The sequence below is a fragment of the Protobothrops mucrosquamatus genome, unplaced genomic scaffold (genome assembly GCF_001527695.2).
Source record: "Protobothrops mucrosquamatus isolate PMUCROS unplaced genomic scaffold, P.Mucros_1.0 scaffold9422, whole genome shotgun sequence".
Lineage (NCBI taxonomy): Eukaryota > Metazoa > Chordata > Lepidosauria > Squamata > Viperidae > Protobothrops > Protobothrops mucrosquamatus.
Genome location: NW_015395213.1, coordinates 1 through 10,609, shown reverse-complemented (window position 1 = coordinate 10,609; position 10,609 = coordinate 1). Strand labels below are relative to the sequence as shown.

The 10,609-nt window shown below is 36.8% G+C and overlaps 1 protein-coding gene across 1 annotated transcript; it reads right to left on the bottom strand.

Moving 5' to 3' along the window:
* Window positions 1-236: 236 nt before the first annotated feature.
* LOC107300980 (NAD-dependent protein deacetylase sirtuin-3, mitochondrial-like) lies at window positions 237-6,583 on the bottom strand (the record flags this gene model as incomplete). The annotated part of the gene is made up of 6 exons (XM_015830256.1): window positions 6,499-6,583; window positions 5,423-5,612; window positions 3,227-3,424; window positions 832-1,064; window positions 553-653; window positions 237-374 (listed from the first exon to the last, which is right to left on the bottom strand). Coding segments are annotated over exons 1-6 (936 nt in total), but the record flags the coding sequence as incomplete, so codon positions are not given.
* Between the last annotated feature and the right edge of the window lie 4,026 nt (window positions 6,584-10,609).

The window sequence follows — 10,609 nt, the reverse complement described above, 5'->3', positions numbered from 1 at the left end:
AGACTGACATCACAACAGAGGACAGTGCACACCAATACTGCAATAAAAACTAAGGCAATCCTATGAGCTTGCTGATGCAAAAATCGAGGATCTAGTTGAAATATGTGGATCCATGTGAAAGAGGAGCCAGTGAGTTTGGCAGCTACTGCGGTTTCTTAGCCTGGCCAGTGGAAGGAGGCATAGCCTATCAATAGGAAGGAGCAGCCAGGAAAAGCTGAGAATTGGAGGAACGTTACTGGCTGGTTGCCTTTGCCTTTATCAATGTCCGCCTTGCATTTTGCAGGAATCACACTGCTAACTTCACTGTTATGTGAGAAAAGATGATAATGATCTGGGATTGTCTCATGAGAGATGTGGGGTAAGGGTGATGCTCCCTGTAAAGTGAAGGTAAAGATGAGGGTGTTCTAGTAGGACAAGGATTTCGAGGATTGTAATGTTACCTTCTTGGATGTCTAAAATCAACAGAAGCAGGCTGACTACATTTGCATTAAAATTATATATGTAATACTTGTACTATTCCTGAAGTGCTGTATTTGCTACACTGTGGCTTACCCTGAAATCTTCTCCTGCATATGATCTTCGACAGACAGTACACGTAGCAGAAGCAAATGTGCCATGAGCTTCAACTAGTTTATCTGGAGGAATTCCAGCAACTAGAACACGCAAGACAGAAATATCAGATTTGGTTAAACTATTCACCAACTCAAAGATATTTAAAATGGATGATCCCTCATCATCATCATCACCATCACCACCACCATCACCGCAAATATTATTGCTGTATAATTTGCTTTCAATTTATCTTCTCAGAGCCAGTGGCAAGAGGCTCACCTCTCTCCAGCCCATCAATATTTTGTGTGTAGAGGCGCAGAAGGAGCCCTTTGTCAAACAGAAGTCGAAGAAAATAATGGGCATAGTTTGGTCTGTAATTGCCAGGGTACAATTCCTTAGCTAACCTGAAGAAAGGCTTGGGATTCTGGAAAAAGTAGCTAAGTTCAAATATGGCTTCAGGGTATGGAATATTATACTGCTGAAGGTTATTGTATAGCCCACTCCCAGGAGACCTGTAAAAAAAGAAAAGTAGAGTAAAATTTGAATAATGGTAGGCCAGGAAACCAAGTTCATTCAAGGGATCCCTACCTTATGGTTCACTATTTGTATGGGATGTGTTTTTTAAAATGGCTCACATAAATAAAGGCAAGCACTGGATTAGGAACACTTTCCCCCCAAATAATTAAGATGACGTATCAGGACAAAGTCTATTATGTGTTACAGGACTACCAACTGGTCAAGTGGAAGTTCCCAGATGGGAACAATTATTATTCCAGAAGAGCTCACATATACTGTTTTCTCTGTATGTGAAATCCAAATCTATATTGGATATGGATTGCAGGTGATATCACTGATTTAATCAAAGGCATACATTTGTCAAAGCATGCAATGTCTGCCTAGTTTCTTAGTCATTGTTCAACCCAATGACCGTATGATGCAGATCCACAAAGCCTTAGCAGAAGAAATGCCTAGGTACGGTACTGAAATATCTAATTCAAGCTATCAACTGGTTAGAGAGCTAAGGAAAGGAAAGTGGTAAATGTATTTTATTTTTCACTCAGAACAAAACATCCAGAATGTTTCACAGGAATGTTCCAAGTTAGAAGTATTTTGACAAGGAAAAAAAACTATCCCAAGAAGTCACCACAAAATACAGAACATCTGTATTTTGAATCTACCTCTGCCAGACATGGCTTACCATGCATGTATGTGGGTTTTAATGAGCATGGGATAAGCTGAATTTGCTTTAAGGAAGAAGTTCACCTCATCCAACTTTAAGACAGTGGTAGCAGATATTTAATTGGTTTCTGTTACTGTCCATAAGCTACCAAGCGCAACAGGCAACACAACATTCCAATAGCATCACCTGAGACAACACAGAAATGACTGCCCTACCTGGCAAAATGAATTCATATACAGGTAGTCCTTGGGTAACCTCCACTTGCTCAACAATTGCTCAAAGTTACAGTGAGTCTGAACAAGGGGTACTTATGATGGGTCCTTTGATTGCAGTTGTTGCAACATTCCTGCACACACGATTGCAATTCAAGTGCTTGGCAACCAACTTGCACTTATGATGGTGCAGCATCTCATAGTTAAATCATTGTGATTTGCAATCTTCATTCATAGCTTCCATAAGCAAAGTCAATGAGGAAGCCAGCAAGAGACCACTAATGGCAAACGTGACTGTCAGATGCTAGGACCATATATGATTCTCCTAATGACAATTAGGGGAATGGGGACTGCTGGAACTGCCATTGTAAGTCAGCACAATTATGTGACATTGCCCTTTACAACTGTGTCATTTAGCAACCAAGTTCCTGTCCCAATTACTATTGGTTAGGACCAACTGTAAAATAAGAGGATTTTTAATTTGCAACTAATTTATAAATTCAGGTCAGTTTGATCTGATGGCTAAAGTGTTGGATCACGAGTGGGGAAAAATGAGTTTTAGTCTTGATCTAAGCATGAAACCCAACTGGATAACCTTGGGCCAGCCACTCCCTCTCAACCTTAGGAAAATGTCAATGCCAAACCAGTTCTGAAAATGTTCCTGAAATAATCATATAACCAGGAGTCAAATCTAATTAAACAATAAATAAATAAATAGATAGATAGATAGATAGATAGATAGATAGATAGATAGACAGATAGACAGACAGACAGACAGACAGACAGACAGATAAATAAATAAATAAATAAATAAATAAATAAATAAATAAATAAATAAATAAATAGCTAGCAAGTGTGTTGATGTCTTAGAATAGCAAGATCAAATTGGGAAAAAAGGGAAGTAAAAGGCCAAATGATTCTTAGTCAATAAAACTAACATTATTGTTAGCAATACAGTTATTCTTGAAGACCTCCCAAAAAACTCTTGAAGATATATTTCATGTAGTCCAAGCATCTCTCTCTTTTTTTGTGAAGAACTACTGCACTACTAATTAAAAGAGGAAACAAGGCTCTGTGTTGGGAGAGGCAGAAAAACAACACTGACATTTCCCTACAGTTCTAAAAAATACCCCTATTTGAGCCTCTGTTATTTAACACATGATGAAAGCTATGTGACACCTAATGAAAACAGATTTCATGGATGACCATTCCTGTGTCTTGGTAACCTGGATGCTTATTTGGTTAAAGCTGGCAAAGCCATATGAGTAGTTCCATACAATACCTGAAATCTGGAATCCCACTTGGAGTACTGAGTCCTGCTCCAGCCATCACTACTATCCTATGGCATTCTTTCTTCTGGATGTATTCCATCACATCTCTTAGGTTGAGCTTCTTATTTCCACCGTTATTTCCTCCTCGGCCAATTCCAAAAAATACTCTTGAGAATGTGGATAGGGACAAGAACCTTACTCCCTGGACCCTGCAGGCAACATAATCAGTAAGCATGCTTTAGTTTATAAAGAAGCACATTTATATTATAAGGAAAAAATAAGAACTAATATTCCAGTCCAGGATGATTTAAAAGAATTTCCATCTATGGATTGTTATCTAATTTATTCAGAAAAGGATCAGCATGAGATTTTCCTCTTCTCTTGGTGCTGTGTTGAAGCAATCTCCACCCAGCCTTTAGCTGACAGAAAATTATACTAGTGTACAACTTTCTGTTCCCATTCCCAGTTCCTATGCTCTCTCATTCAAATCACTGCAATCACTTGACTTCCCTGATAATAAATAGTAAGAAATGTTATTGTCCTTGGACTATGCCAAGGTAAAAGGAAAAATAACACCAGCTCAGCCAAGGATGTCTTAGGGCTTTCTCATTCATGGACTGAAGTTAAGGTGAAGGCAACATCATGTGGATGTAGTAGAAAAAAAGACCTTGTTGGGCATATTTGTGCCATACTTAGATTTCATGGAGAACAAAGTATTTTTAATGATTAGACAATTCCATTTAAAGTTCAGGCCAAAACAGACAATCAACGGTATCATTTCTCATATAGCATCTCATAAGTTTGCTAGCTCCTACTTTTTATGCAAAAAAAGCACTTTTTACATGTTATGTAAAATGTGGTATTCATCAAGACTTTTTTGCATCTGAGGATGCTTTGATAGACTTTCAAGAGCAGGGTATTATATATACCATATCTGCATGATTAAAGTTGATTAAAGTTTAATAGCTAACAACGAAGTTGGGCCTTGATATGCAGTATGAAAGTACATAGCTGAATGGAGGCAATATCTGATATATATTACTGTAACTTCCCTCCAATCAGCACTAATGCAATTTCAGATGCAAGAAGTGGCATTGGCCAAAAATGATAGGCATTCTCTTAAAGGTCTTACCCTACTGACGAGTCTGCATCTGTCAGAGCAGCAATGTAGAAAATATATTATATTATCTGTTCTAATAACCAACTTATTTTGCTTTACTTGCTAAATATTTAGAACCTGTTTTGAAAAACAAGGATTCTACCCTGATTCCCATAAAACTGAATTCTTATGGAAAACACAGAAAACAACTAGGGAAAATACTCTGGAGATTGAATGCAACCCAGTATCACAAACATTTCCTCCATAGTAACATCATTACTATGATTTTGTCCTTGTAACAAAAATAAAGTATTTTTATGTTATTTTAAATAATCTTAAATTTTATTAAATACTCTTTTTAAATTGTATGCCTTATAACTGTACATTGTATTACAACCTATGGATTAGAATACTTAAAGTATTTTATATTAAGTTAATGACATTTTAAAAGATATTTTATGCAGAGAATAGCCTTTTACATGCTTTCTAATCTAATACCACACAGAACAAGTGTCCTTTGGATCCTTTCCTTCTGCCAGCAATAGAACTATCATGAGAATGAGAACTTTGAACCTGAAAGGCTCACAACAAACATTCAAAAATCTCCTGAGCTCTAATGAGCCTTACTCTTAAATAAGATTTAATAGAATTTCAAGTTAAAGAATATTTACACAAAGGATAATAATAATAATAATAATAATAATAATAATAATAATAATAATAATAATAATAATAATAATAATAATAATAATAGTAAAGTTGGAAGGGACCTTGAAGGTCATCTAGTCCAACCCCCTGCTCAGGCAGGAAACCCTATACCATTTCGGACAAATGGCTGTCCAGTCTCTTCTTAAAAACTTCCAGTGTTGGAGCATNCCACTGGTTAATTGTTCTCACTGTCAGGAAGTTTCTCCTTAGTTCTAGATTGCTTCTCTCCTTGATTAGTTTCCACCCGTTGCTTCTTGTCCTGCCTTCAGGTGCTTTGGAGAATAGCTTGACTCCCTCTTCTTTATGGCAACCCCTGAGATATTGGAACACTGCTATCATGTCCCCCCTCGTCCTTCTCTTCATTAAATAAGGCCTTACCTTATTCCAGACAAGGCCTTACCTTATTCCAGACAAGTCTGTTGTGTTTTTTAAGCTACTTTCTGAAGTCTTCTGCAGCAAATGTTTTCCATGAGGAAAGCAGAGGACAGATCTTAATGGAAGTAAGGGAAGATTTTTGCAGGCTGTCAGATTGGAAGAATTTCTAAAATGCTGATGCTGGGCATACATCCAGAGATCCAGAAACCTCCATCCTAAAAATAATTTAAAAACATTTTTGGGATAAATATTGAAACCGAAGTATCATTTTGTAGAGGAATGACAAATAATTTAGCTCAGCAAAATAAAATTTTACATGTTTAATACTTCCTGTAAGGGAGTAGTTTTATTATTGTTTATTATATATTGCAATTACATAAGGAGAGAAACCTGCATTTGCTTACAATTAATGCAATACAAGTAAAATAAATAAACTGAACTTTATTCCTAGTGACTACATGAGGATCTCAATTCGGTTTTCTTGGAAACAGTACAGAAGTGATGTGTCACTTCCTTTTTCTGGGATACTCTTCAATTTACCCCTATGTTTACAGCTTTGGGGTCTCCGATCCTAAATAAATAAACACAGCCCAGCTCAACATTCCAGTCCATCTATTGAACCATGCAAGACAAGGGAATAAAAATGGAAAGCCAGTTGGAGTGCCTGCTGAATTTCACAGCAATTGGCTTGCTGCTGGAAAAATAATGTATTCTACAAATCAATCTTGTTCTGCAAAAAAACCCCACAGAATTAAAACAGCACTAACACTGAATTAATTAAGGAAGAAGTCATAACTTGGGGTTAGAATACACAATTTATTAGGAAGACTTTCCAGATTAAAGTCCTAGAATCTCTTCTTTAAAAATTATAGCCAGCAGAACCAAAATTATCAGCTTTATTATTATTCATTATTGGGTCACTCAAGAACTGGAGTTATTACACAGCACTGTTTCCTATATTCAACTCTTCCCTTTGTTGTTCATAATATATTAACTCCTGTATATTTTGTCCACCCACTGTCACAAATCTCCATAGCCTTTCTGAACCCTGCTATGCTTTTCCCAGATCAAGCAAGCTACCTGAAGCAGACTGAGACTTACCAATTAATCTCTGTAAACTGGCAGTCTGAAGCACATTTTTCCTTGCAGAGACTGTGAAATGCAACCTCCAGTTCATTTCCGTTCGGTGGCCTAGTCCTAAATCAGAAAAACCAAGAGAAGTGATTTTTTTAAAGTATTGTTTTTATAGAGGCTAATAAAAGCCTGGCATTATTTAGCCAGTGGCTGTGGTCTAAAGACTAATTTAGGACATAAGGCAAAGCAGCACTGCTGTTTGCTTGAGTCAGGAAGCACAACTAAATGCTCTTTACCACAATGTTCCTAATAGAAGAACCAACGACAGCCTATATTATCGGTATTTGAGTATAGTATAATAATGTGATTAATTCCACTACTATCCTCTTACTAAACTTCTGACAAAATGAGAACAGAAATGAAATGCAGCAGCACCTATGCCACGAAACAGCTCTGGATTCTGAAATGGTTATAATCCCTTCTTGCCAATGCAAAAATCAGCAGAATGGGCATTGCTCTGCTCTGCCTATGTCCCATCATTTCCCTTTCAAGGGGAAGGACCTGCTACAAGTGAAGTAATGCAGTTGTGAGGCTTGGAGTAGCAGGTAAGATGTGTTTTGGTTAGGTCTAGCAGCGGAATGTAAGCTTTCCCAAAAGGCTCCTGCTTTCACTCCCCAAATCAGAAACATTTTCAAACCCATCCCCATTTTTTCCTCACTGCAGTCAATCTTGAAATACTAAAAAACTAACATGAATCAGCCAATGTTTCCTTTAGTTAACCAAGGGGAGAATGTAAAAAAAAATGGCATCCAGCCAATCCTATTTCCCCTTGCCATGTCCATATTGTTGCTAAACAAACTACATGACTTTTCCCATGAAATCACCAGGAATTGAGCTCAATCCAAAGGAGATTTTGCCTTTTCTCTCAAAGCACACCTCTTGCTTCAATCATTTACTGCAATGTACTTTACATGGAGCTGCCTACAAAAACTACAAGCAAGCTAAGTTGGTTCAAAATACAGTTCACTTGCTGGTAGGTGAGAACTACCAGTGCCATACAACAGCAGTGCTACAAGTATGAAATAATAGTAATAATAATAATTTATTGTTTATAGGTCATCCAAATTCCCATGATTCTGGACAGTTTACAATTGTTAAAACATTTAAAAACAAAGAACAATACAAAGTGCATAAAAACAGCACTGGCTTTAGTAGACTCCCACATACAATTTAAAGAGCTGGTCTTCGCCTATAAAGCTCTTTATCACTTGGCACATGACTATGTGAAAAACTGCCTGCTTATCTCACCTGATATATTCAATCTGGGGGCTGCTGAATCCCATCACCATATGAGAACTGAGGAAGAGAACACAATGCTGCTTTTCAGTATGTGCCCTTATGTTTTGGTTTTGAAGCATGGTTCCTCCTAAGATTAACTGGAGCTCTTGACAACTTTCCAGAGAGTTTGGAGGACCAAAGTCTTTCCTAGAGGTTACAGTGGTTGAAGCGTAAAATGCTATAACTATCTGGAGTGGCACTGATTTTATCCAATGCTTTATGTTTCCATTACTCTATAAACTGCCAGGAGCTTGAAAGGTTAATGGTATAATATGCTAATTCATAAACATTTTCTGAACATTTCATAAACTCTTTCTGAAAAGCTTCCATTTTTTCTGCAGCTTGGTTAGGGAGCCTCTGGCCAGGAGGGTCTACCATACAAAACACATCCTACTCCGACCTTCACTATTGTTTTGCTTCACCCACAGCTGGTCCTTCACTCGAAAGAGAAGTGGTGGGACATAGGCAAAGGAGTGCAATGCCAAGTCTACTGGTATTTCTGCAAGAACATTGGAAGAATCCCACAACTCAACATTAGCCTTCATATAAAACTGGGGAATCATGGTCAATGCTAGAAGGAACTGAGCCCTCTTGCAAAATCAAATCAAGACTGGGTTCAGTCTGAAAGAAAAAAAATGAGGCAAGGGTAATACAGAAGAAATAAAGATGCTGTCAGTAGGAGCTCTTCTCCTTCCTTCTGCAGAGATACAGCAAGGTCACTAAACATTATCTGTGTGTTTCCTGAATATAGCTACTGTCAGTTTTCCATACATATATTAGACAAGGTTCTTTTCTCTGTGCAGTGGGACATGGTTAGTAACACACACACACACACACACACACACACACACACACGGAGCCGATGTAAAGGAGTGGTGAAATATTAGCAACGATGTTATTTGGCCTTTGGGATAAGTAGAGTTTGGACTGCCCTTTCACTGAATCCAGTTGCCAAATTTTGTATTAAAACCCTAATGACCTCTTGCACAATCCAACTCTTTATATGGTTCCTTTCAAATGTTGATTTATTGTGAAACTCATTGTTTTTTGGCACATGAAATTAATTTTGATTCTGAACTATAAGATCTTATATATGCTCCAAAATTTTAGTTTAGATATACTCAATGAGCTAAGTCTTAATGCTCACGTGATATGTTATTGGATATTATCGCCTTCTTCATATATAAAGGAGTATATTTACTTCCTTAGTAGTGTTCATGGTCACCTTTTCTATTTAATTTTGACCAAGGAACAAAAACAAATGGAAAACCTACCAAATACGTATAATACAGCAAAGACTAGGGGGAAACGTAAATATATCTAAATAAGTATAATGATAATTAAGTTACTTGACTAGTGTTTTTCAATTATTTTGGAACTTTAAGCTTAAATTTCAAGTGTTATAGAGATTACATGATTCTGCAATGATTAGATTTTTTTTGACTAAGCAACACAAGCTTAAAACCAAAATTTTAAACAATTTAACAAATGGCTACATTTCCATGAAAAAAGTACAGGATGAATCCTAATTAGTTTCACTTAGACAAGATTCACTGAAACCTACATGACTAGAAGTGTCCCCTTTTTCAACTAACTAGCAGAAACATGTCCTGGCAACTTCTTTTTTTTCTGCCTTGCATCTGAAATATTGCCTTTATCCCCACACTATGAGATAGTTTTAACATTTCCTAAACTGTACCACTGTCAAAAAGAACATTCCTCTTCTTATTCCAGGACCATCCAAGGGCAGCATCAAGGTATTTAAAACAGCTTTGGAAGCAAGACAGGTGACTGGCAGAAATTGGGATTGGCAATAGGGATAGCAAGTTCCATGCAGGTATATTTTTCTGCCACCAAAAGGACGGATGGATAGCACTTAAACTTGGTAGAGTGAAAAGGCCCAGTTTCTGGAAACAAAATTCCTTCCAAGATGCAGATAGTAATAAAATTATCAACACAGCTGCATGAACAAAAGTTGACTTTTAAAAAACTAATAAGATTAATACCACAAATAATATTCCTTGGGTCATTTCCCCCCCAAACTTGACAACTTTAAAATGGTGGCTGTGGAATTCTGGGAGTTAAAGTTCATTTACCTTAAAGTTTCAAGTTTGAAAAACACTGCCTTAAGTACAGGGTCACACCTATATAGTTAGGCATCATGGTAAGATAAATTGGCTAATGAAACAGATTGGAACAAGATTTTTGATTCTCAAAAAACTCTTTGCCAATCAAAACCTTCCTACTTTTCATCCTCAGCAAGATCATTATATGAACAAAAATGGAAAGACTCTGAAATACACATACAATAGAATGGTTGGTGAAGATGACAGAATTTGCAAAAATGACCAAAATAGTTTGATTAGGGAAAAGGCAGCAACTATACTTGTGATTAGATCTGACACCTGTATGGACTTTATGCTGAAACGGAGCAAAAATGAACATGATTTATGGGTTTGATAATTATAAAGTGTAGAATATGGAAAGAAGGGAACAGTATCTTTAGATTGAGAAGCTAAAATATAAATGCATTTATAACTGCTGTAAAGAGGGTGCTTCTTCATATCTTTGTTTCTTTTATCGCTTTTTCCTACTTTCCCCTCTTTATATTTGTATTGTTTTACTCTGTAAAAAATGTCCAATAAAAACTAATTTAAAAATCTCACTCCTACATTTCCTCACATGCATTTTTCTATGGCAAACCATAAATCCTTTTTCAAAACTGTTTTAAAATGCAAGGGCCCCCTGCTTTTTCCAAAACTACACAGAACGGAATAGGAATGTCTTTCCTAACGTTAAC